The following is a 26182-nucleotide window of genomic DNA, read 5'->3' on the forward strand; positions in this document are numbered from 1 at the left end:
AGGCATCCCACAATCCACCGGGCTCATCGGCTCTATCACGTGACCAAGACTTACTCATGTCCTTTGAACAGTTTGTGGTGACAGTGAGGATAGGCGCTGGTCGGTAGTTTTTTTTAATTTTATTTATTTAGTTTGATTTAATTTTTAATATTAGTGCCTCCCTCCTCCCAGGAGCTATAAAGATCCCGAAGATGAGCACTATGTTCGCAGACACCATCCTGATCGTGTTCATATCCGTGTGCACGGCTCTGCTAGCCGAAGGTAGGCTAACGGGTGTGTTATCTGGCAGAGAAGCCCACCGGCGCCGGTCAGCGGGGCACAGCGGGGTTGAATATGGACTGCAAGGTTCGGCCTGTAGCTGGGATTGGCTCAAGGTCGGCCCAGCTGTATAGCTTGGCTTTGCTGTTCAGCTTAATTGTTTGGGATATTTACGGAGGTTTCTTGTATGATGACTTTGAAGGGCAGTTCACAGACACGTAAGTAATTTCGTGGTTTTGAAAGTACAAACTTGATTTGATGAAAAAGCGTTTTGAATATTGATATTGCCTTTGTGAGCATTTTTTCAAACGTATTTACCTGTAGCTTATTTAAAAAAAAATCTTACCTCCATTTTATGCACATATACAGATACGTGAAATTACATAGAAATGGTCTATATCGGTGCGGATGGTCTCATTACTTTCCTATATAGGGAAACTTAAGTTATCGTTGTTTAAGTAGTTGAATGAAGCTGAAACTACAAGATTTGTGTAGTGTCTTACCCTTTAAGTGTGTCCCATCAAATGTAACATTTAATCCATGTTAAGCCATCGCTGCTTTTAAGGGCACCTGTTATCGTATGTGGGTATCCGCCTCCATGCAGGTGTCTTATAGATAAGGCTGCCCGATATATATATTGTTTCATTAAAAAATATATAGTAATTTTCTCTCAGTGACAAATAGACTCATCGAAGCTTAGGCCATGGGAATGAAAGTTATAGATTTGCGTCCAGGCAATCCAAAAATATTCATTATTTCAGAGTTTTCATTATTTTACTTAGAATTTAGATTTTACCTCGAGTTTTGCCCCCTTGTGTACTGATATCATAAAGTCTTATGTAAAATAGAAAAAAATAAAGAACTATGAACCACAGATATTCAATTAAAGTATTATTTATTTGGTCTCTTGAATAAACATTGGCACTTAAGCCCTCTTCCTAACGTAAGGTAGGCCTAGGGCACTGCATCCATCGCAAAGAGGGACATTTTCCCCTGTCGCCTCTCCACCGCAATAGTAACAGACAGCTTCAGTTCCAATAGCATAGTATATGCCGTGTATTGGCGACAACATCGCAGCGCAGACAGCAGGGCGTGATCGTTTGGTCAGAGCGCGCGCTTCTCAGAGCAACACTTAAGCCTACATCAGCGACAAGAGTGAGTAGACATGTCGTGAAAAGCCTTGTACAGCGTCATTTTTTAATGGGAAAGACATTTTGTGTAACTGATTTTTTTTTTTTTGTTTAAATAATGAAAATTTTTGCCAATAATGAAAATTTTTAGCGCCGGCTGTCAAGACATGTGGGCGGTGGACGCAAATCTATAACTTTCATTCCCATGGCCTTATGATAAACCTCCAAAAACGAGCCACCGAGGTGCAACAGTGAAACTACAACTAGCGCTTTGAGACAATGTAACGATGTGAAAATGCGTTGTGTAAATAAAACTTAATTGAATATTTGTGTACAGTACTGTATTTGGCATTTTTTAATTATACACAGTGCAATAATTTAATTCGTACAATACTTTTAAAAGCGTTTGAAACAGCTGTGCTGTATTTTGAAATAGTCAATAAAATTAAGTAAATAGCGACGCTGTCCGTTTTATTACCTTATATTCATTTAATACATATACAAATGTCAATCAAATGGTAATCTGCCTGAGACATAAAGAATGTCATCCAGACAGATGTAATCACTATTTGCAGCTTCCACTGCATCTGTATTCAGTCCACATTTCCATTTTGCAAGGTAGTATTTAGAATGGTTACTTAAAAAAATATAATACTTTTAGAATACATCAGCTCCGACATGAAAATAATAAATATATATATATGCCTGTTTTTTTTTGCCCTATAGAGGGCAGTAGTAAGCTGTAGACCAGCACGCTGAGCATCACGCGCAACCATGACCGGCTGGTGCATTCGCGTCATGGTAATATAAGCATAATTTGTCCAACTTTCAAACAAAAACATGGAAATAATTTACTGTGGAATAGGTTTGAATGATTGTTTAAACACAGACTTCATCAACTGTTCAAATCTGTCATTATGTGACTTAAATTTATTTTATAATGTAAAAAAAGAGCTTGTTTAAAACAAGAACGTGTTTCATATGTTTCTAGTTTATTCATATTGATTCTGATATGCAAAAAGTTCTTTTGAAAAAAAAATTCACCACCCAGAAATACTGCAAAAAGAAAATACACAGCTGTTTTACACATGCCTTTCAAAAAATGTATTCTGAATACATTACTACTTATGTAATGTAACGAAATATTGAATACATTTATGGCAATGTATTCATATTCAGCCGTCAGTATTTTTTCAAAGTATTATATACAGTAACATCTCTACATCAGCTGTTGAGTAGAGTGCAATCAAATCAGTAATTCAGTCTAACAATACATTTTTTTTTTTTTTACAACTACCTAATATGGTTGTGTATTTATTACATATGACAATGGTAGCACTGTCATGCATTCCAAATATCTTACTATATCTGTTGCATCAAAGTCAGGAGTGCCCCTAACTCTTCCTTTGTGCATGGGGCCGGCCTGTCAGCGTTTGTTTACGCAAGTGAGCAGCTGAAAACTGTGTGCGCATGTTCAACGCTCTTTCAGTAATGAGCTGTGGGGCTTGAGCAGGATGTTCCCTACGTATTGATGCATATTGTGATGCCCAAAAGTTAGTAATATGTATACATTTGGCGTATCCTCATGCTTAATAAGTTTGGTTAGAGGAGCACGCCACAAGCGGTTCGCCCTGAAGTCGCAATGAAGGAAGGGACAGCAGTCACATCTTTTAAAAGAGGAGATACTGTGGTTGCCTTTGGCTTACTCAATGGGGGGTCCTTACGAGGCAGAAATGTAAAGCGCATTGAGACAATGTAATGTTGTGATAATGCGCTATATAAATAAAATTGAATTGAATTGAGTTAAACAAGGTAAAAAGATGGTGGTGGTGTGGCGGTACTTTTTGGCACGTTTTTTTTTCGTAAATGTTTTTCATTTTTCAATTCACAAGTTTCCTTTTATTTAGAGTCCGTTTACGTTTCAGTTTTAGCTTGCGATAACGACACTGGTCACAACCATTCCAACGTGCACAAACACACACGCTGGTACCGTCAGTCCACGTAGAATAAGCCCAGACTTTTGCCTAAACATTTTCACAAACACATTCAATGGAGATTCTAATGTATCAGGCAGACAACTTTACGGCTTTAATAATAAGGGTATTTAGCAGCTACAAGGACAAAAGATATTAAAAGCACTCTGTAGTAATGGTAATTTTAATAAACATGAAAAGACAGCACTTAGGGTGGTTTTGCCTACTCTGGCAGTCCATCGGCCACAATAGCGCCTGTACCTTTCCTTTTCAGGTGCTCGTGCATAGCGCTATGGTACGCTATGGTATGCCATCGCACTTTGCGCAGTGTAAAACTTTTTTGTGATATTTTGAAGTACTTCCATAATTACATTGTATATTAAAGGAAAACATTTCTTATGATTTGAAACATTTTAGAAATCATAAAAGTAATTTTATTAACATAAAAAAGATGCGACAATTAAAAATATTGATGTCGACGCATTTTCAGTATCGACGTTTTCGATTAATCACGGCGACCCAAAATGTGACGTTTATGTTTTGCTGTGTGGGGCTTTGTATGTTTTGTTGCTCTGGTGCCTGATGACCAGCTGCCGTGGTGTGTCTGAGATGGGTTACATTTGCCTTACTAGCCAGCATGCATTGAGCATCTAATGTTACTTGACGTCAGCTTCATCTTGCTTATATGTGGAAGATTGTTTTGGCTGAATTTCAGGGTGTTAATTTTTCATTTATTTTAAGTCCAAAGTAGCCTCTGATTATTTAAATCGTGCCTGAGATCCATGCTGAGTTTTGAGCTGTTTAAAAGATGATGTCTTAAAGCAGGTAAAAGGTAGGCGGAGATCGGTTTCTGGATGGATCGATGAAACTCCTTGGTTTAAAACCATGAATGATATTAAAACAGTGAAATGTACTTTTATTGATGTTAAATATGTAGAGTTGACAAGAAATAGGAGCTATCTTTTTATAGACTGCCGAAAACCAAACGTATCGGACGTGAATCGGTCACATGGCCAATATCTGATCCATCTGATTAGATCGGTTCACCTCTAATCATAATCTATAATAGTGACTTTGAAAACAATGTTGCTCTGCAGTTTGCAGCTCAAGCATGTAAATTTTATATACAATATGTATGAGGAAAATAAAGAAACATTAAATCTGTCCTTTTTTCTCTAACAAAAATACTGATTGAATCTTTCACAGCTTAAAAATGGTGTTTCCGGTGAATTACGATGACATGTAGCTTCAGATACTGCCCACAGATGGCGCTGTCCCTCCAGAAATGTTGAATGTACTGCGGTGTTGAGTTTCGACAGCTGTCACTGTGTCGGTGATATGAAACTGGATTGTCTAAAACAGATGTGTTGACTAGTTCCTGAAGCTGAGATGTTATCTTGCCTTGAGTGTATATGTGGTACTGTATACTTATCTTCCTTCCTAGAAATGAAATGCTATGTTTCTCTTCCTTTATTTCCCTCTTTCTATCAGAGAAATCTCCTCAATGTTAACTGAGGCTGTATTAAATTTTAGGTGAAAAATTTGATGCTGAGGTTAGATTAGCTTCTGGTGTTATTGTTAGACATATAAATAACATAATAACGTAGTGACTGATCTTGTAGTGCAAACTATTTATTGCCACAAAAAACTAAGTGAATGTGTTCTCCTTGGCAGTTCTCAGATGTTTCTAATATTATTTTCATTATCATTCTCAATTTTCTACAATGTGCTGCTGCTAATTTTTCTTGTTAAATAATGTGACTAGGGCTGCCACCAATTACTATTTTTCAGTAGATTAATCTATCGACTATTTTATGAATTAATTAATCTAAACAATTTTCCTTCAGAAAGTCATACCATTCCATTCCATACCATTGCAGGGCTTTTGATGAAATACGGTGGCATTTCGGCACTATACAAACATTAGTTTCACCCACAATTCGATAATCAGATTAGTAGTATGCCTAAAAATATTAATGAGATGTGTATTGTGACGACCAAAAGTTAGTAATCTGTATAAATTCGGCATATTCTCCTGCTTAGTGGAGCACGCCACATGCAATACAAGCCATAACTTAAGTAATGAGTAGTCGCGATGAAGGAAGGGACTGATCAGCAGCCACAATGTCTTTTAAAAGAGGAGATACTGTGGTTAAACAAGGTAAAACGATGTTGGTGGTGTGGCGGTACTTTTTGAGGTTTAGAGTCCGATATTAAAAAGCTTTCTTCTAATGCTAATTTTAATAAAGATGAATAGACAGCACTTAGGGTGGTTTTGCCTACTCTGGCTGCCCTTCGCCCAGAGTAGCAGCTGTGTTTCCTCTTCAGGTGTGCGAATGCCACTATGGTATGCCGTCGCACTTCGCTCAATGTAAAACCACCTTTTTGTTTTGTGGTAACATAATAGCAGAAACCGCGACCCACTGCTTAGTTTGCATGTTCACCCTGGTGTACGTGGTTTTACTGCGGATCCTCCAGTTTTATGCCACTGTCCAAAGCCATGCAACCGATTATTGATATAACCAATAGTGAGAGTTCTAGGGCATTTTGAGTAATTTCACCTCCTTTTCTTGTTTTAGAAATATCGTAATATTACTCGTGGAAATTTCATGTGCTGCATATGACCTGGCCAAAAAAATTACAATAATGGTTGCTTTCCTGATTGCAGTACAGTCATGTGATTTGGCTTTTCTTTTTTTAGTTAACTGGCCTTTTACCTCCCTCCTCTCTCTTAGGTATCACATGGGTGCTTGTCTACAGAACGGATAAGTACAAAAGACTAAAGGCAGAGGTGGAGAAGCAGAGTAAAAAGTGTGCGTACCTTTTATTTTTACACTGTGCTACGCCAAGGTATCGTATGTCTGATTAACGGATTGCTTGCAAATACCTTTCAGTGGAGAAAAAAAAGGAAACGATCACAGAGTCTGCTGGACGTCAGCAGAAGAAGAAAATTGGTAGGTTTCCCTCTGCTTATCCAAGGTTGCTGTAATGAATGAAAGGTAGCTGGAATTGGCAGGCTTGCAGTAAGACGACTACACGTAAAACAGCAGCTGGTCACAGTGATTAGGCTGCAGAGTATAAAAGATGTTGATGTCTGATTGTTTCTTTCACAGAGAGACAGGAGGAAAAGCTGAAGAACAATAACAGGGATTTATCCATGGTAAGGAGAGTTTTTCCCAAACCTTTATTTTTATCTTGTATATATTTCTATATATGTATGCATATATATAAATACACACACAAACATGTACATTGCTCAAAAAAATTTAAGGAACACTTTTTGAAAACGCATCAGATCTCAATGGGAAGAAATATCATGCTGGATATCTATACTGATATGGACTGGGTAATGTGTTAGGAACTAAAGGATGCCACATCGTTTGGAAATGAAGATTATCAACCTACAGAAGACTGAATAAAAAAAAAACCCTCTAAATCAAAGTGGAATAATGATGCAGCAGGCTACTCCGTTTTGCCAAAATTTCATCGCAGCAACTCAAAATCATACCCAGTAGTTTGTATGGCCCCCACGTGCTTGTATGCATGCCTGACAACATTGGGGCTGCTCCTAATGAGACGACGGATGGTGTCCTGGAGGATCTCCTCCCAGATCTGGACCAGGGCATTAATGAGCTCCTGGACAGTCTGAGGTGCAACCTGGAAGCGTCAGATGAACTGAAACATAATGTCCCAGAGGTGTTCTATTGGATTTAGGTCAGGCGAGCATGGGGGTCAGTCAATGGTATCAATTCCTTCATCCTTCAGGAACTGCCTGCATACTCTCGCCACATGAGGCCGGGTATCGTCGTGCACCAGGAGGAACCCAGGACCCACTGCACCAGCTTAGGGTCTGACAATGGGTCCAAGGATTTCATCCCGATACCTAATGGCAGTCAAGGTCTCGTTGTCTAGCCTGTAGAGGTCTGTGTGTCCCTCCATGGATATGCCTCCCCAGATTATCACTGACCCCCCACCAAACTGCTGAACAATGTTAGAAGCAGCGTAGCGTTCTCTAGGGCTTCTCCAGACCCTTTCACTTCTGTCACATGTGCTCAGGGTGAACCTGCTCTCATATATATATGTGGAGGTAAAGAGCTTGCATTGATACAGTGCGTTGCTGCACCCATCACATGACAAACCACCTCTGGGATGAGAACCTGAGTGCAGCCATGTGGCAGGTGACACCTCAGCACCACACTAGTCCGAATGGACAGATCCCTAGCCTCAGAGCCACCACTCCACCACACTCACTCTCTATATATAAAAAAATAAATAAATCAAGTGGTGAATTAGATAAGTACATCACTTATGCCTACATACAAGGTGTAACTTGTATCTGTCATGGCCTGTTTACCTGGTGCTGACCTTGATCCACTTCCCTTTGAACCAAAGGTACGTATGAAGTCCATGTTCGCCATCGGCTTCTGCTTCACAGCCTTGATGGGGATGTTCAACTCCATGTGAGTATCGTTTTACTCCCTCATGTCTGGTAATTTCTATTTGTGCCTCAGTCTGTACTTCTGATCTGTGTTAATTTTGTGTTTAACGGAAGGACACGTAGAATAAGATTTTCATTGCATAGTGGATCTGATTGTTTACTGTGCATGTGCCAAACCCTGGCATCTAAAGATGGAAACTTATTGTAATGCTGTTTATAAAAACCAGATAGACGACAGTGTTATAAACAGAGCTACAATATGTAAGATCCGGCTCTCTGAAAAACACTGGGACACTTATTTGTACATTAACTGCTGAGCTTCTGTGACAGAGCACTGAGAATATTGCTTTTTGCCTGAAGGAATGCTTATAGGTAAATGTATCTTTCCATTTCCTTTTTCAGCTTTGATGGGAGGGTTGTGGCCAAGCTTCCATTCGTGCCCTTGTCATACATCCAGGGCCTGTCCCACCGCAACCTGCTGGGAGAGGATTACACAGACTGTTCTTTCATATTCCTGTATATCCTATGCACCATGTCCATCAGACAGGTACACCCGACAAACAGTCTCTTGGTAGTTGTAAATGATTAGTGATGCAGCGAAATCAATTTTTTATTTTATTTTTTTACCCCAACACTGGAACAGTGTTTTTTTTTTCCAGCTGAAAGCCAAAACAAAATGAACTTTGCGTAATTAATTAAGCATTTGTGCACCGATATTTGTTGAAATTAATGTATTCAGTTAATTTTGCAAATGGTTAATCTCTACAAATGGTGTCATTTTCAAGTTTTTCCTCCACCCCCATTGCAGAATATCCAGAAGATGCTGGGTCTGGCCCCATCTCGCGCAGCCACCAAACAGGCCGGCGGCTTCCTCGGCCCGCCGCCCCAGGCTGCCAAGTTTTCCTAAAGTCCTTTGGCAGCTTTTGGTCTCGTCGGCATGACAACGTCTGATGAATTGCCCGTTCACCCTTCCGGAATGTCCTTGCTGGAGGTGCAACAGTTACGATCACAAGCCACACCAGCTGTGTTTTAGTTTTAATTTGTGTAACTTATTCACAAGCACCAGTGTTCTTGCTCTCATATCAAGGCGGACTCATTTTTGTGTAATCATTGGACATGCTTTCTCAGAGGATGGAGATTTGAATAGAAAGCTCTCTGAAGCCAACATCTACTTATACAAACCTGTGCTGTAATTAGGTTAAAGGCACGTTATTGCTGGTAGATTTTTTTTGCAGGCTGAGTATCATCTGCACTGGAGAAAAGCCTAAGTATTTGTTGTGTGTTTTTAATCTTCTGGAATTCTACAGCCACGTATGGCAGCGCAGAAAGAAATGAATGAGAGCAATAATAAAAACAATCTGATCATTTTCTCAGTGTCACTGTGAAGCGGAAAGTAACGGGTCCCACGAGTTTGTGTACCTGGTTAACTCCTCCAAGATGAGTTGTCTGCTTTTCTCCTCGTGATTGAGCATCAGTGTTTTTCTTTTCTGCATTTCCTGCTTTGTTGTGCTTGGTTCTAGTCAGACAAAGGGAGCATTATTTAAATTTCTCAGTGTGATATGCTGGTAAGACAACTGCAGTAAACGAGACCATAAAACCAAGGGAGGGGAAGCATATTCGCTAAAGACACTCAGCTTGAAACACTGGGGCAACTATCGGAATAAATCATTTCCTTGGAAATAAATGTGGTATACTGAATATTCACTTGCGGTGCTAACAGTTGTTCCCCAAATGAGTAGGACATCTCGCATTATTCAACCAGGTACCAGTAGTGTTGTATCTCACCAGCAGGTTAGGGGGGCCCTCTTTGCACTGACAGTCCCCACTGTGTCCTGCAGCATGCTGGCTGTCACTGTCACCACCCTCTTTGGGGCTGTGTGGTTCAGACTGTAATTTAACAAACCTACAATCCAGAATGCATGAACAGAAAAAATTCAATACATACATTTTATATTTGCGTCTTTGCTATTATCCAGAAAGGTTTTCAAGAAATGCAACATTTTGGAACAAAAATAAGTTTACATTTATAATACATTTATCAATTAGAGTGTCTGGCAGAGGTAGTGACAGATATGAGCCTTGAGTGTTGATTGTAAAGATGGACCTGCTGAAATTCTATTGTTTATAAAACCCAATAAATTTGTGGATCTAACAGACATGAACACTTCAGGTGTGTGTTTTCCAAAGCCGCCTTAACGGTACGTCATAGCCTAACAGGGTGGAACTTTACGAATGTGACAAGCAGGATAACATTTCAAAAACTAAAAGAAAAAAGGCAGGAGTGATAGTTTATCTCAGTTTGCACAGTTGGAAAAAAAATGGCACTTCCTAAAAATGGTCTCAATTGCAGCCATTTTTGGAAAGCGAGAAAGTATACACTAACAAGGTGGAAGATGACTAGGGACACACAGTTAACAACGAAAATGGTAAAGTAACTACAGCTTCACCTGATTTGTATGTACGATTAGAGGCAATTTTGCTTAGTCTATAACATAATTAAAGAATAATTTGTTTTTGTCATACGCAGGTTGATAGCTGTTGTAGAAGTTGATTACTTTGGACTGATGATGTGATAAAACAATGCATATATCAATTAAAAGGTGAGTAAAATACAAAATAATATTTTTTTATTTCTATTATCTCTGCTTATATGATAAAGAAGACCTAAATATATTGTATAGGCTTTCCTGTAAGCCTCAGAATGGATGGCCAAGTGTTCTCAACGCGTAACTTTAAATAACCAAAGTCCAAGCGGCCTCTGTAGTCGGGTGATGTTACCGTTAATTCCATACCTTCGGTTGACAAAAAAGGACCTTTTGCTTTTACATACGACACTTGCGCTGTGTAATGTGCTGGCGGCGTGCTGTCTATGCCATGCTCTCTTACAGGTGCTACGGTAAGAACCGTGTTCCCTCCACCATCCACACCGTCCAATTGGAAAACACCTATTCATCTCCACCTGTCCTCACGTGGTCAGACCACTCCATGCAATACACAACCCAGTGGCCAAAATCCATAATACACCCCAAAGTTATAAATGGCTCCCACATATATAATTTACGACACTTGTTATAAATATGTGACACGTTTTAGAGAAAATATAAGTAAATCTTAGGGAAAGAAGTCATTATAACAAGAAGGAGCGATAATGGCGGGTTATGGCATTCCTCTCTAGCACAAATCATTTGCCATCTTCCTTACAGTACATGCAAAGTGCAGAGGCAATATTGTAACCAGAGGGAGTAAATATATATGGCTGTACACCTAATGTATGTCCACTGACTTCCCGTTAAGTATAGGATGGACTTGAAAATTCTTCCGCTTGCTTTTAAGGTTGTAAAGATTCAGGAGCCTGCTTATCTAACTGAACTTATCAAATTGTACAACACAGAATGCAGGCCTTCTTGCAATTACTCACATATTAAAAGACATTTACTTTGCAGACATAATGTGACATGTAAACGAAGCAACTAGATCATTTTTTTAAGTAGGCTATTACATGAAAACAACGGGCAACTTATAAAATATTAACGTTTGAATTTTATTTTTTACACTTTTTACATATTACCTCGTAATGGGCCTCATGCATGCTTTGTGGTGGTGTCAGGTTTCAGGGGCAACGCAGCTCCGCTGCTTGGGAGCGGCGCTTTTCGTACTCTGAAGTAATCTCTCTTCGCCTAGCATTTTCGGGGCTGTATCTGCACGGGTGCATACTGTGCCCGCCAGTGTTTGCAGCTTAGAACAACACAAGCCATAAGTTAATGTTTACCGAGGTCCCGCATTTACAGCACGCCACGCTATTCCTGCGGTCAGAGGCGCTGGGAGACATGCTGCAACACGCTTGCTTTCAAGGTTGCAATTATTCAGGACCCTGCTTTTCTAACTGAACTGATCAAATTGTACGACCCAGAATGCAGACCTTCTTGCAATTCCTTACATATGAAAAGACATTTATTTTGCAGACACAAAGTGGCGTGTAAACGAGGCAAATGGTACAAGGTATTGGAGCAAGGGCTATACGATATGGAGCCAGCAGGAGTATGGCTGGGTGTGCCTGAGCACCTGACATCCTGTCCGAATAATTGAAAGTGCCCCTCTTCTGTGGTCCCGAGTTAACAGCGTACGAGAGAGTTTTATATTGAGTGGACACAACATAATAGTTTTAATTCAAAAGTCTGTTTATTGGGAAAATGAATGAAGCCAAATGAAGCCTGAACCCCGTCACAAGTGCCTATTTTCGATCCCTGACGATCACACAAGATTTACCGAGGGTTACCCGAGGACCCCATGCAAGATTTACCAAGGGGAACACGGGGACCCCACGCAAGATTTACCGAGGGGGACACGGGGACCCCCCCCCCGCCCCTCGCCCCTCGCCCCTGAACACCCTGTTCAGCCGAGCATCCGCTTATCAAAAAGTCTCTGCATATCCTTCACACAATATACCAAGCACCTTTGTAACCCTGTTAGTAATCTGAATTCGTAATTTAATTAATCGGCCAATCGATGGATAAAGTGCTTCAATCATTGATGAAGTTATCTGAAGGAAACGTGATACCAAATATGGACACGAGATGGGACAGGAATTTCGAACTGACAAGCAAGACTCAAGCATGTCTGTTAAGAAAAAATCTTAATATTTTGTCACACTTAAAATAACACATGCTGATACTGTATTACTCAAGACCTGCAAGTAATATGATGAATAAGCGAAAACAGTGAATTGCACTTAAAGTTGCACAATATTAGACAAAAACTTTGCGAAATAGGGGCTAGCAAAAAGTATTGCGTTTCCTGAAAAACGTAAACGCCTCGCACATTAATATTACTGTGCAAACTAGTAAAACATATTTTAAAATGTGGACTGATTCTCAAGACACGTATCTCCTTCGATGCAGCTTGGAATAAAACCGTTATAAGAATAACAACAACAAATTGTCAATACATGAGACGCCTCACTTGAGGAAATGATTTTCACACAAGCCCTACCTACGGCGTTTTACGAGGCACAAAGAGTGAGTTTCCACGTAGTTAAATTCGAACTTGGGACGCGATCGTTGAGTGTTTATTCCAGAGGACTGTGGTAGGTACTTTGGACAGTCATGCTTAGATACCCGATTATTTGGCTTTGTTCCAAGAAACGTATTTGCCTGTCTGCAGAAGAGAAAAATGGCTGCGGACTGCTTATTCTTGCACTGAAAGCTAAATAAAATCTTGTTTTAAATTGCTGGAATGTTAACTGCTTGTGTATTGTGAGTCGCAATGACGTCCGAACTATTAAGCTTGACTTTCTGGGTTTAGAAAAAAACGCTTGAACCATAGTAACTTCTGCAAAAATATTGACTTAAACCTGGTAAAGACTGTACATTTACACGTTTGCAGTGTCGTGTATTAGCGCAGTTATGGAGCAGCGCGTTTAGCAGTTTTGCTGGAAATTAGGAAATTCGGAATATGTGAAATTTCATTTAAATCACAATATTTTGTGTCGAGCACGGTAAAGCATTCTTTACCCGACTTATTTCATGCTGACACATTTATGCAATTATCTAGTTCACTGGATGGAGAAGAGTGGTAAATATAATATTGTGTTTAAGAAGTCTGTTGTTGCAATGGCCTGAACAAGCCGCTGCCTTGACCAGGTGCCTTGCCCGGAAGCCGACGCTTGTGAAAATGGCCCAGCTGCTTCGCTCTCCCCTGCTCTCCTCTGCCGCCATCCGCAGCGCCTCTACTGGGACGCTGGAGGTGAAGGAGCCGCTGAACTTCTGGGGCGGCGGCCGCGTGAAGCCGCTGAGTTCCAGCAACGCGGAGCCCGTGTACGAGCCCGCGACCGGTGCGTGTTTCCCTGGTTTATTAGTGTCTGTGTCCCGAGAGTCTTGTTGGGATTCCTTAATAAATAACATTGCATTACACGAGTTGTATGCAACAGATCTCATTGTCGAATTATTGTCAAGTTTTCCATACGAGTTTAAGACGTTACTCCAAACTTAAAATTCGCAGATAGTGGCCATTTCCGTGGCCTTATCTTTCCGTTAACAAGATTGCGAATTCTCCGTGCGCCTGCATGATTCGATTTATTTTTTTTTACTAGCTGGAATGCTAATTTCAGATACATATAATTCTATTTGGACTAGTACGAATCATCATTTTCACTAGTAAGAAATGTATTTTTACTAGTAAAAAATATTATACAGCTCTATTCCCTTTGACTTAGGTTGTATTTTTACCTCGCGTACATATTCTAAATTAAATTTTTGCTAGTCTAAAGTCATTGTAGACATCTATGATTACATTTTTACTGGTAAGAATTCCTATTGTATATATGGAATTACATTTTGACTAGTAAGAATTGCAGGTCCACATATCCATAATTGAATTTTAATAGTAGTAATTTCATTACGGATCTATACAATTACACGGTACAGATCTGGAATTCACATTTTTCATCATCGTTACATGACGATCATTTTACTGTTTTATTCTCTCTTGGCCATGCGGGGTCCTAAAAGTGGTGAGGCTTGAGACTGGCGAATTGGTCTGCAAGTGCCATCTGCAGCCAGATATGGAGGACTAGACATGACATAATTATAAATAAATAAATGTGTGAATAAATAAGTAAATACTGAAATAAATACAGTTTGGCCATGAAAACTGCTAAATGGATTCCTATATTTGTTTATTAACGTATTGAAATATTTATGAATTTCCACATTTCGTCATTTATTTATTACTGTATTTCCACATTTCTACATTCATTTATTTCTGCATTTCTGTCTCTGTATGTTAATAAGGTGGGCGGTCCCAAAAGCATGATTGGTTAAAAGTTGAGCTTCAATTAGTAATGCCTCGACTTTTAACCAATCATGCTTTTGGGACCGCCCACCTTATTAACATACAGAGACAGAAATGCAGAAATAAAAAAATGACGAAATGTGGAAATTCATAAATATTTCAATACGTTAATAAACAAATATAGGAATCCATTTAGCAGTTTTCATGGCCAAACTGTATTTATTTATTTCAGTATTTACTTATTTATTCACACATTTATTTATAATTGTCATGTCTAGTCCTCCATAGCCAGACACTGTTCTACTCAGGCACCAATCGCAACTGTCTGCTGATGACAAAATTTACGTGAACTCGCCCTGTGCGTGACCTGTGCACACGCTGAAAAGTGTGATTTGGCCTTTATGGCACTTACCTCTTATCACGTTTATCGCCCTACATGACAGATCCTTTTATCTATTTAGTTAAAGACTAACGGGAGGAGTTTTCTCTCCTCACCTCCAACTTAGAGACCTGCGCGGGACGGATTTTTCAGTCCCGCTCCCGCAAAAAATATGTCATTTTTTTCCCGCTCCCGCCCGCAGTATTCAAGTTTTGTTCCGCTCCCGCCCGCAAAATCCCGCAGGTAAACATATAAGTAGTTTTATTTTTACCGCTTCTTCCCGCTACTCTGTTATTTGTTTCACTTGCTTCCCTTTTGAGTATATATAAAAAAGAAACGAAAAATAAACAAATATGTTTCGTTTTATTTTAGTTTAATTAAATGGAATGATGAACTTGGACATGAACGAGGAGCTTTTCAGAACATGCCATCCCGTCCAAGCACCAGGCTGATTCCTTCTTGGGGTGTCCGGTTACGTTCCCCGGCACTCAGAGCGCGGCAATTGTAGTTTCTGTAGACGATTCGCCTGTAAATTGTTATTATTTTAATTTAGTCGTTCTTATTGCTTTTGTGCAGTAGATAAATGAGTAGGCCTAATTGTTTTGAATAAATTAATTTTAAGATCATTTTGCGGGAGTCCCGCGATTAATTCTATTCTCCCGCAATCCGCACATACATGAGGACCTTACCGCCCGCACCCGCATTCACCCATCAAATCTTGTCCCGCGCCGCGGGAGTGCAGGTCTCTACCTCCAACACAATTGACACATTTTTTTTTTTTTTTTTTTTAAGTGAACCGATTGGAGAGCACACAGATAACTCGTCTCTGTCTACAGGACATGTGCTGTGCCAGATGGTGCCTTGTGTTGATGAGGAAGTTGACCAGGCCATAAAAAGTGCCCATTCAGCTTACTTGAAGTGGAGTAAGATGTCTGGTATGGAAAGAGCCCGTGTGATGCTGGAGGCTGCTCGAATTATCAGGGTAAGAGGCCTGTGCCGCAGATGACATCTTTGTACATGCTGTTGCAGTTATCATTCCTGCCGTGTAACGGTGCAGGTATGTGCGAGATGTACAGCGCCAGTCAAAAGTTTGGATGCACCTACCCATCAAAATAAAGGTTGATTTGCACTATTCTTTACATTTTAGAATAAATACAAAGACATCAAAACTATATATATATAAAAAAAAACCTATATGGAAGTATGCACTGACCAAAAAAGTATTAAAGCAAAAAAAAATGCATTTGTTTGAGGGTGCAGCTCTGTGGGTTGGTACTCGGAAGGCTACCAGTTCAAATCCCTGGGTTGGCTGAGTGATGCCACCATTGGGCCCTCGAGTAAGGTCCTTAACCCCAATTGCTCCAGAGACTGGCTGACCCTACTGTCTCCTCCATGCCAGTTCCATGAGGTGGCCTCCTGGGATGCTTTTCCAGCTCTCCTGAAGGAGGTCTCACATATATGCTGAGCTCTCATTGGCTGCTTTTCCTTCACACTCTGATCAAACTACTCAAAACTATTTCTATGGCGTTTAGTTCAGGTGGCCAGATCATGCAACAGTATCACACTCCTTTGTAGGTGGCTTGGCGTGTCCAAACTTTCAACTGGCACTGTAGTACAACTCATTATAGGGTGCTTTTCCACCACACCAGGTACTGTAGTTTTGGTCTGTAATATATTAGTCATTTTTCGAATTCAGTACAAATTCCCCCGCCTCACGTTGTGATGTCATTCAGCACCAGTACCAGGTTTTTATACCAATGGAAACCAACACCTTGAACTACTGTACTTTTGGTACTTAAACCAGTTTTGCTGAAAATGTCAACTTCAATAGTTTCTGTGAAGTGTGGAGGGGCATCAGTTAGAGAACCCGAATGACTTGTCTGAAACGGTCAGGATTTTATATTAAAAGCTGTTTTACTGCCACCTACTGGCAGAAATGTTTCAGAATAACCCTATTAGATAACACCGTTTAAAAGCCATTACCCTTCCATCTGCCCCTGCAACACAAGTCCATAAAGATTATAGATTGTTAACTTGATAAGGTGCTGGTGTGTTTTTATGGATATATATTCATAAAAATCCTCCAAATCAGCGGTGGGGAACCTTTTTCATATCAAGGCCGATTTCAGTTTTTATAACATACTATTGAGCACATACAGCTCTGATCACACAACATTGATCTTTTCTTAAAGGGGCTTTTCCACTGCACCAGGTGCCTTACTTTTGGTACTTCAAGGTGTTGGTTTTCCACTGGCATAAAAACTGGTACCGGCACTGAATAACATCACAACTCAAGGCAGGGTATTTTGTACTGAATTTGAAAAATGGCTGTAGCATATTATAGGGCTGGCAGATGCGTGATGTTATTACCAGCATCATACACATGCAATTTTCACATAGCTAGTCATCAGGCTTTTTCTTACCTTCAGTTTGATGTGGACATTATAGCGCAGGAAGTTAGGGTTCGCAAAAACATTACTCTGTCATAAGAAAGAAAAACTCATCAAGTTTTGCAATTTTAATTATCATTCCTTTTCACGATTATCTAGTATATGTTTAAAAATCATTTTAAAGTTGACCTCTGCTGCTTTTGTATGAGCGCTGCGTGCGATCCTGGGACAATTTTAATCATTTTCATCTTTGCTGTTTAGATTACTCCTGGACGGGTTTGTAAGAAATAAAAAAAAAAAACTCATTTTTTGTTTGAGATGGGCGATCCACATTTTTTCAGTTCCAATCCGATTCTGATACACAACTGCCGATGCCGATACAGATTCCAATACAAGAGCTCTTTTTACTTTGTTATACTTTATATATTATTAAGGCATTTGCAGTTCAATATGAATATCTTCAAAGCAAGTATACACAAGTGGCGAATGCTTAAAATTTTTACAGTTTTTCTCCCATTGGCGTCAGTGCAGTTACACTTTTGTTGCGATTGCAGCCCCTCTTGTATCACAAGCTGCAGCGAGTTCGCCAAACAGTCCAATTAAGTTAGCGACTCCCAAATCATCCATTGCTTTGTTTTGTCTGGAAGTTGCGTGCGCTTTGTTAAATAGGATTGTCCATTAAACGCTACCTCACTTAAACGCTATTCCCACCTCAAAACTTTATTTTACATAGATTGCAAATCGCCGTGCTACTGGTTTCTGTTAAAAGCGTAAAATACTCCCAGATCGTGACGTCTTATCTTACGCTCCTCGTACTGCGAAGGGTATGCGCATGACGTCACAGCAGGCGGAAGTCACTGTACTCACACCCACTGAGTAGCCAAAATATTGTCAATATATTGTGACACTGTAAGCATGATCCCCTTATCGTGATACATTTTCTATCAGCAGATTTATCCCAAAACACTGCCGTGCTATTTTATGTTATTGTCTTTAATCACTTGGAAAAAAGTAATTGCTGTCTAGAGTTTTCTATTTTTGAGCTGCCTTTTTGTGTCCATGGATGCCTTGTGGGCTGGATCAAACCGTCTAGAGGCCGGACGTTCCCCACCCCTGCTCTAAACGGAGCTCTGTCACGCTCACATTGTGCCATTGATGTTCACAGGAACGGAGGGATGACATTGCCAAGGTGGAGGTGATCAACAACGGCAAGTCCATCACAGAGGCAAAGGTAGACATTGATGTTGCCTGGACGTGCATCGAGTACTATGCCGGCATAGCTGGGACCCTGGCAGGTGAGTGTAAACAACTGGCTGCTTTTGAGAAACAATCTGGGCTCGATTTCTAACCTACCTTTGTAGGGTTTGCATGTTAAAGGAAGAACATGCAACGTGGCGAACTGGTGCATCTAAATTACCTTTGTGTGTGTTTGCTTGCACGATTGTGATATGGATGATTTAATTTGAACAGACTGAAAAGGCATTGCTGTCATGATGTTTACTTACAGTATGAAAGATTTCAGAAGTTACTACCTGGCCTAAAGTGTAAAGGGGAAACTCCCATCCAGTTATTGAGTATGGCCACACCCATTACTAACGGGTACATAAAATCAAGCACACAGCAGTGCAAGCTCCATAGGCACACAGCGCTCACAGAAAGTCTTGGGGCACTTGCTTAATTCTGTAAAAATTTTGCTGATTTATTGGTTTTGTAAAAAAAAGTCCATTGACAAGCGAAGTTTATATCTGCAGACATTTTCTTTTTAAGTGTCATAATTTTCTGGACTGACTCGTTCAGTTCTATTCTTGCCGCTTTGCTATTAATTCCAGCTGTAGTCTTTAGCTCCCAAAGGGACCGTAAACACAAATGATTGGTGTTTTATGTTCTTACAAAGGTGTTACTAATTAAAAACAACCAATGAGCCTGCTTGACAATAAACTCAGAAGAGCTCTTTTAAAACTATAACTTGGTTTTCAATTTATCGCGACTTGAAATGTGAACTAAAGGTTGTTTCTAACATGACATATACTTTTTTGTTATTGAAATTTAGCATTTTTCAATCACTATGTTATCAATACAATTTTTACTGAATTCAGCAAGCGTCCCATGACTTTCTTTGAGCCCTGAACATTGGGTTGTACGGAGGTGCTCAGTGATTTTGAACAAGGTACCATCATAGGATGCAACACCATTGCAACAAATCAGTTTGTCCAGTTTCTGCTCCGTCGCACCTGACTCGGTTCTGTTACTGTAAAGTGAAGTCATCCACAGCTCCGCCATGAAGAGAGAGGCCACCTGAGCTAGCGGAGCTGGACCGCAGAGTGCTGAAGTATGTGGCCTGTAAAAATCACCTTTCCTTGGTTGAGTCACTGACCGCAGGGCTCCACACTGCCTGAGGAAATGCTGTCCACTGGGAGCTTTATGGACTGGGTTCTCACAGCAGAGCAGCTGTACACGCCCAGCATTACACAATAGCTAATGTGAAGCATGTAGCCAGTGTAAGTGTCTCATCTGGAGTGATGAGTCACACCCTGCTATCTGCCGCTCTGTCAGGTGTTGAGTGCGGCAGGGAGAAACCTGCCCGCCTGGGTATTTGGTGCCACCTGTGATATTCATAGTGGCTCGGGGATGTTTTTTTGGTTTGGTTTAGGCCTCTTATTCTGCCGATGGCTGGCAGAAGTCACGGTATTGAACCAGCATCATGATTCCAACCCCCCCCCCCCCCCCTCCCCCATGACAATTCCAGTGTCTCTGAACTTGGTTGGCCTGCACAGAGCCCTGACCTCAATCTCATTGGATACTGTTGGGATGAGTCGTGAGCCAGGCCTTCTCACCTGACATCGGTGCCTGACCTCACTAATGTTCTTCTGGCTGAATGGGCTCAATCCTACAACCATGCTACAAAATCTAGTGGAGAACCTTCACAGAAGAGTGGAAGAGTGGAGGTCGTTATAGCAGCTAAGGGGGTACCAGTTTCATATTGGTGTGCATGGTTTTGTAATGTGATGTTCAGCAAATAGATTTTTGTGATGGTAAGGTGCCCACATTGGTACTGCTCATTGACTGATAGTTTTCATTACTTTTATTCATTATGATCTTCTCAGGCCAGCATGTCCAGCTTCCTGGGAGCTGCTTCGCGTACACCCGGCGTGAGCCCCTGGGAGTCTGCGTTGGTATCGGTGCCTGGAACTACCCCTTCCAGATCGCTGCCTGGAAGTCGGCCCCTGCCCTCGCCTGCGGTACTGGCCTTCCCGTGTTACACACGCGTGTACATGTGTCGCTATTGTGAGCGTTGAGACCGAAGGCGAAGAACGAATCGATAAAGTCATTTTAAATCGGGCAACATATAGAACAGCTATTATGGGGGCTTTTTAGGAGCAACATTGCTGGACCGTAGCCTACATGTCTGTCTTGAGGCCCACTTGATGGGCGGATGCGTCAGAAGTGTCACCCTGTTGGATTTCTATGCCTTCTGTGGCTGTAATCACATATTTATTCTGGTTATTGGCAGTAAACGCCTCTGTTTTTGGGCTCTCGGTTAACCGTGAACCGTGATCTTCCTGGTGCTCCCATCAGGTAATGCGATGGTGTTCAAGCCCTCGCCCATGACCCCGGTGACCGCTGTCATGTTGGCGGAGATCTACGCCGAGGCGGGAGTTCCGGAGGGGCTCTTCAACGTGGTTCAGGGAGGGGCAGAGACTGGCACCCTGCTCTGTCACCACCCCATGGTGGCCAAGGTCTCCTTCACTGGTAGCGTCCCCACAGGCAAGAAGGTACAAAAACCAAAGCGTCTGGTGACTGCTCTGTAAATGACCTTTAGCTGCCAAAGTTACGAAGAGGGCTATGGTAGGTAACATGCTGTAACATGGGAACCCCCATTTCTTCAGATCATGGAGATGTCGGCAAAGGGAGTGAAGCCGGTAACCCTCGAGCTGGGAGGGAAATCCCCACTGATCATCTTCCAGGATAGCGAGCTGGAGAATGCGGTGAAAGGGGCCCTTATGGCTAACTTCCTGACCCAGGGAGAGGTACGTCATTTTCCCAGTGCTTCTGTGATGTCTTGCAGGTTCAATGCCTTCCTCTGGGCTAGGCCAGCATGATACATCATTGCAGCATCGTCGTTGTGATATGCAGATGCACAATAATCACATTGCAGGAGATGCGATGTCAAGTAGGGCAAATCAAATGGGTCACTTTTTTTGCTATTTGATACAGAAGGAAATCACACATGCTTCTCTTTTTCCATGAGGACCGTGATAGCTGTTAGGACAATAATAAATTACGCTAAAACATTTTCATTCTGTCATAGGGAACAAAATGGAGCAAGTCCTGCTGCAGGCCTACCCTCTGGCCCCACTGCAGGCCTTCTTACTAGAAAGAAAGATCTGAGAAATTGTCTTTCTCCAGGTCTGCTGTAATGGGACCAGGGTCTTTGTCCAGAAGGACATCCTGCCGAAGTTCCTGGAGGAGGTGGTGAAGAGGACCAAAGCCATCCCCTTAGGGGATCCCCTTTTGGACGGAACGCGTATGGGAGCCCTCATCAGCCGGCCTCACCTGGACAGGGTGCTGGGCTTCATCAACCAGGCCAAGAAAGAGGTAGAGCAGAGGCTCTCGCTCCCAGACCATGATGACCCTGTGACCTTCAGGAGCAGATGAGTCCTTCCTGTAGCAATGCGTTTGGATAGCCACCATCTTGTGTGTGTGTGTGTGTGTGTGGGGAGGGAAAAACTGTTCATCCTTCTGCTTCCAGGGGGCCAGAGTGTTGTGTGGGGGGGAGCCCTACGTACCTGCCGATCCCAAACTCAAAGGAGGCTACTTTATGTCTCCATGTGTGTTGGGTAAGTCGTCCTTTAATTTTTCTGTCCTGTAGCCAGTTTAACGGACTTCCTGTGTATTTGTTTCAGTAAATATTCTGCATATATAACTGGACATAATCAATTACTTCAGAATTTATTTGTTAATTGGTGTGGTAAATCTTCTAACCATGTAAATAAAAAAGGTAGGGTTCCAGTGGTAATATACCATTAGAGTTTTTGGCTACATGTGGGGCGCCATGTGGCTCTTTAAGTAAACTGTGCCTGTGATTGGCTCCTGGTCTGCAGAGTGATGTCACCATTGGACCTTTAAGCAGGGCCCGCACTGGTCACATACGCTATATTGCCAAATGTATTGGGACACCCCTCCAAATCATTGAATTCAAGTGTTCCAATAACTTCCATAGCCACATGTGTATATAATCACGCAGGTAGGCATGCAGACTGCTTCTACAAACATTTGTGAAAGAATGGGTCACTCTCAGGAGCTCAGTGAATTCAAGCGTGGTACCGTGATAGGATGCCACCTGTGCAATAAGTCCATTCATGAAATTTCTTCACTACTAAATATTCCACGGTCAACTGTTAGTAGTATTATAACAAAGTGCAAGCAATAGAGACCAACAGCAACTCAGCCACAAAGTGGTAGGTCATGTAAAATCACAGAGCGGGGACTTGGCATGCTGAGGTGCACAGTGTGCAGAAGACGCCAACTGTCTGCTACAGACCTCCAAACTTCATGTGGCCTTCAGATTAGCTCAAGATCAGTCATAGAGAACTTCATGGAATGGGTTTCCATGGCCGAGCAGCTGTATCCAAGCCTTACATCACCAAGTGCAATGCAAAGCGTTGGATGCAGTGGTGTAAAGCACGCCGCCACTGGACTCTAGAGCAGTGGAGACGTGTTCTCTGGAGTGACGAATCATGCTTCTCTGTCTGGCAATCTGATGGACGAGTCTGGGCTTGGCAGTTGGCAGGAGAGCAGTACTTTCCTGACTGCATTGTGCCAAGTATAAAGTTTGGTGGACAGGGAATTATGGTTTGGGGTTGTTTTTCAGAGGTTGGGCTTGTCCCCTTAGTTCCAGTGAAAGGAACTGTTAATGCTGCAGCATTCAAAGCTGTTTTGGACAATCTCATGCTCCCAGTTTGAGGATGGCCCCTTCTAGTTCCAACATGACTGTGCACCAGTGCACTGCAAGGTCCATAAGGACATAGATGAGCTAGTCTGGTATGGAGAAACTTGACTGGCTTGCAGAGCCGTGACCTCAACCCGATAGAACACCTTTGGGATGAATTAGAACGGAGATAGCGAGCCAGGCCTTCTCGTCCAACATCATGCCTGACGTCACAAATGCCCTCCTGGAAGAATGGTCAAAAATTCCCATAAACACACTCCTATACCTTCTAGACAACCTTCCCAGAAGAGTTGAAGCTGTTATAGCTGCAAAGGGTGAGCCAACTCCATATTAAAGCCTATGTATTAATAATGGGATGTAAAAGTTCATGTGTATGTAAAGGCTGATGTCCCAATACTTCTGGCAATATAGTGTATGTTTTAAAGGTGAACTACATGTAATATTATTCCTTATTAACATCACTGTACTAACACTTGATATAAACATCACACCCTGAACCACGCCCACTTTCATCGATGCTATGAAGATGGCATGATTTTTTTTTTCTGTGCTGATATCAACACACCCTAAGAATAGGTTTTCTGAAGTACTTCATCAGTGTTCTGCCTTTGGTCCTGAACCCCAGATAACTGCAGGGATGACATGACATGTGTGAAGGAGGAGATCTTTGGGCCGGTGATGTCCGTGCTGCCCTTTGACACGGAGGAGGAGGTGCTGCAGAGAGCCAACAACACCACCTTCGGCCTGGCCGCTGGAGTCTTCACCCGGTACTTCCGTCTCAGTGCCCCGAGTGTCCAGTTAACCCTCTACTGCACAGCGTTTCCCTCAAGCAACAGAAAGTTTTTTTAAGTTCTTAGTTTCCTAATAGGGGCTTTTGAATTATTTCAACCAATAAAAATGCCTAGAAACATGTCCAGGAACGGTCCAGTGAGGTATAGGAATCACTGTTGGCGCTTTTCCACTGCCACCAGGAACCAACCCGTACCCGAGCTCTACCCGCTCTGACACAGCCCTGCTAAAGCATGACCAAACCGAGCCGGTTGTATCATCATCTGATTGATCAAAATACACGGAGATCCTGGTGTTCTGCACATGGATTATCTGAACTGAAAAAGTGTATATTCATTATTTGTAGTATTGCATATTGTCGATGCATTCACTTAAACTCATAACGCGGTGATTCTCACAGACGTGCTAGTGGAAATTAGCACACAGTAAAAAAAAAAAAATTCATATAGTAAATCATGCACGTGAGTATTTAAACAGTAAATAAGTGTGTCTCTGGTTTCATTCCACTGTCTCTCTGAACTCGACAACGCCTTTACCGAGCCAACACTTTTGCAGTGGAAAACCAAAGCGAGCTGGAACCACACTGTAACTTTCTCTTGGGATACGGGACAGTTATGCCAGTGGAAATGCGCCATATGGTACAACATTCTGGTGTGGAAAATCCTCTCAGGACGCACTGCCTTGGGAGCACATGCTGTGACCAAGGAATGAGGTTAATTGATATAACTCATTTCGGGCGATAAAATGAATTGAGAGGTCACCCAAAAAACTCACACCCACGCTGACCCTCCATAGAACAGGTTCCCCACCCCTGCAGTAGAGGGTTACATTGGAGCAGCGTGAATCTCCAAAATGCATACGAAATATTACATGGATTTTCCGGAAACTTGCACTCACATGCCTCTGCATTTTGCTGACAGGGACATCGCACGAGCCCATCGTGTCGTGGAGAACCTGCAGGCAGGAACCTGTTTCATTAACAATTATAACATAAGTCCAGTGGAGGTTCCCTTCGGCGGCTATAAGATGTCAGGTACGTTTGTTAATCTTTTATTTCACTGCTAATCCACTAAGAAGGGAAAAAGTTTGAGGTGCTGTATAGTAACTTCCAGTTACTTTGAGGCAGGGTTCTTCAAATCTGGATCTCAATTCCAAATCCGGGCCATGTTTTCAGTTCTCCCAGGTAGTTAGTTTAATAATGCCTGATTCTCATTGGCCAGGGGCTTCACATCTGGCTCACAGGTAAAGGAAGGCTGGAGAACCAGTAGTGCTCGGACCTCGAGGACCGTGATTTGAATAGCCCGGCTTTAAGGGAAATGAAGACGATAAACAACCTGGTGATATTCTGACACTTCTATTCGCTTCTCACCTGGCAGGTTTTGGCCGTGAGAATGGTCAGGTGACCATTGAATACTACTCTCAATTGAAGACTGTGGTGGTCGAGATGGGAGATGTGGACAGCCTCTTCTAGGAGTCTATCTTGGTTCTTCTGTTGCAGCAGCAGAATCATGAAATAGTAGAGTACGCTTCCGTACCACCAGTATTTACCTAATGGTTGGGAGATATATAAATGATACAGAGGTTCTTGTCCTGTTTAATATGAAGGGAATTTATCCCAATGTGAAACTCTAATTTTTCTCTGCACAATATCATCTGCTGAATTTTACCTTGGCATCACGAAAGTACACTATTGCTAACAGCTCATAGATCTCCACTGTGAATTTCTTGCATGCCATTACATAATAAATATTTCTACTACTCATTGTATTTTTTTTTAGGTTTTGCGAGCTGTTACTTTAATAATTTAGAGAAACTTTCCATACATTAGACTGCTTATTCTGGATTAGACAAGGTGAAGAGAAACCCTGGATAGGATGCCAGCCTGTGTCAGGGCAAATGCAGACAATAAGGGGCATCAGTCCCCCTGGGAGGACGTCAAGGTAACTGGAAGAAGCTCACACATCTTGGAGAAAACGTGTAAACCCCATGCACAGCGAGTGCAGATGGGATTCAAACCCACAACTCCGCAGGTATAAAGCAACAGTACTGCACACCGGTCCACTGTACCAAACTCATTTTGAGAAAC

At 41.8% G+C, this 26182-nt stretch overlaps 2 protein-coding genes and 1 long non-coding RNA gene across 8 annotated transcripts; 2 read left to right on the forward strand and 1 right to left on the reverse strand.

Moving 5' to 3' along the window:
* Positions 1–3: 3 nt before the first annotated feature.
* Positions 4–9955, forward strand: tmco1 (transmembrane and coiled-coil domains 1). Of its 2 annotated transcripts, none has more exons than XM_023794772.2 (7): positions 4–261; positions 6097–6174; positions 6256–6315; positions 6475–6521; positions 7754–7821; positions 8202–8346; positions 8608–9955. In XM_023794772.2, exons 1-7 carry the CDS (start codon positions 192–194, stop codon positions 8704–8706), a joined length of 567 nt encoding a protein of 188 aa, XP_023650540.1. In that variant the 5' UTR covers positions 4–191; the 3' UTR covers positions 8707–9955. The 2 variants fall into 2 exon arrangements, with proteins under 2 accessions (XP_023650540.1, XP_023650541.1); XM_023794773.2 differs by lacking the exon at positions 4–261 and adding an exon at positions 305–476.
* On the reverse strand, positions 9041–12866 carry LOC111834921 (uncharacterized). 3 transcript variants are annotated; one of them, XR_011982746.1, is made up of 3 exons: positions 12789–12866; positions 11368–11534; positions 9041–9702 (listed from the first exon to the last, which is right to left on the reverse strand). It is a non-coding gene; the product is annotated as an uncharacterized lncRNA (long non-coding RNA). The 3 variants fall into 3 exon arrangements; XR_011982745.1 differs by lacking the exon at positions 12789–12866 and having other exon boundaries at positions 11368–11819; XR_011982747.1 differs by lacking the exons at positions 11368–11534; positions 12789–12866 and adding an exon at positions 10592–10968.
* Positions 12725–25854, forward strand: LOC111834917 (4-trimethylaminobutyraldehyde dehydrogenase A). Of its 3 annotated transcripts, none has more exons than XM_023794763.2 (12): positions 12725–12882; positions 13439–13629; positions 15804–15949; positions 18523–18652; positions 20462–20596; positions 20934–21130; positions 21245–21385; positions 21765–21953; positions 22108–22195; positions 23933–24074; positions 25017–25129; positions 25473–25854. In XM_023794763.2, exons 1-12 carry the CDS (start codon positions 12767–12769, stop codon positions 25565–25567), a joined length of 1683 nt encoding a protein of 560 aa, XP_023650531.1. In that variant the 5' UTR covers positions 12725–12766; the 3' UTR covers positions 25568–25854. The 3 variants fall into 3 exon arrangements, with proteins under 3 accessions (XP_023650531.1, XP_023650532.1, XP_023650533.1); XM_023794764.2 differs by lacking the exon at positions 12725–12882 and adding an exon at positions 12898–13051; XM_023794765.2 differs by lacking the exon at positions 12725–12882 and adding an exon at positions 13129–13152.
* The last annotated feature ends 328 nt before the right edge of the window (positions 25855–26182 follow it).

The sequence above is a fragment of the Paramormyrops kingsleyae genome, chromosome 15 (assembly GCF_048594095.1).
Source record: "Paramormyrops kingsleyae isolate MSU_618 chromosome 15, PKINGS_0.4, whole genome shotgun sequence".
Lineage (NCBI taxonomy): Eukaryota > Metazoa > Chordata > Actinopteri > Osteoglossiformes > Mormyridae > Paramormyrops > Paramormyrops kingsleyae.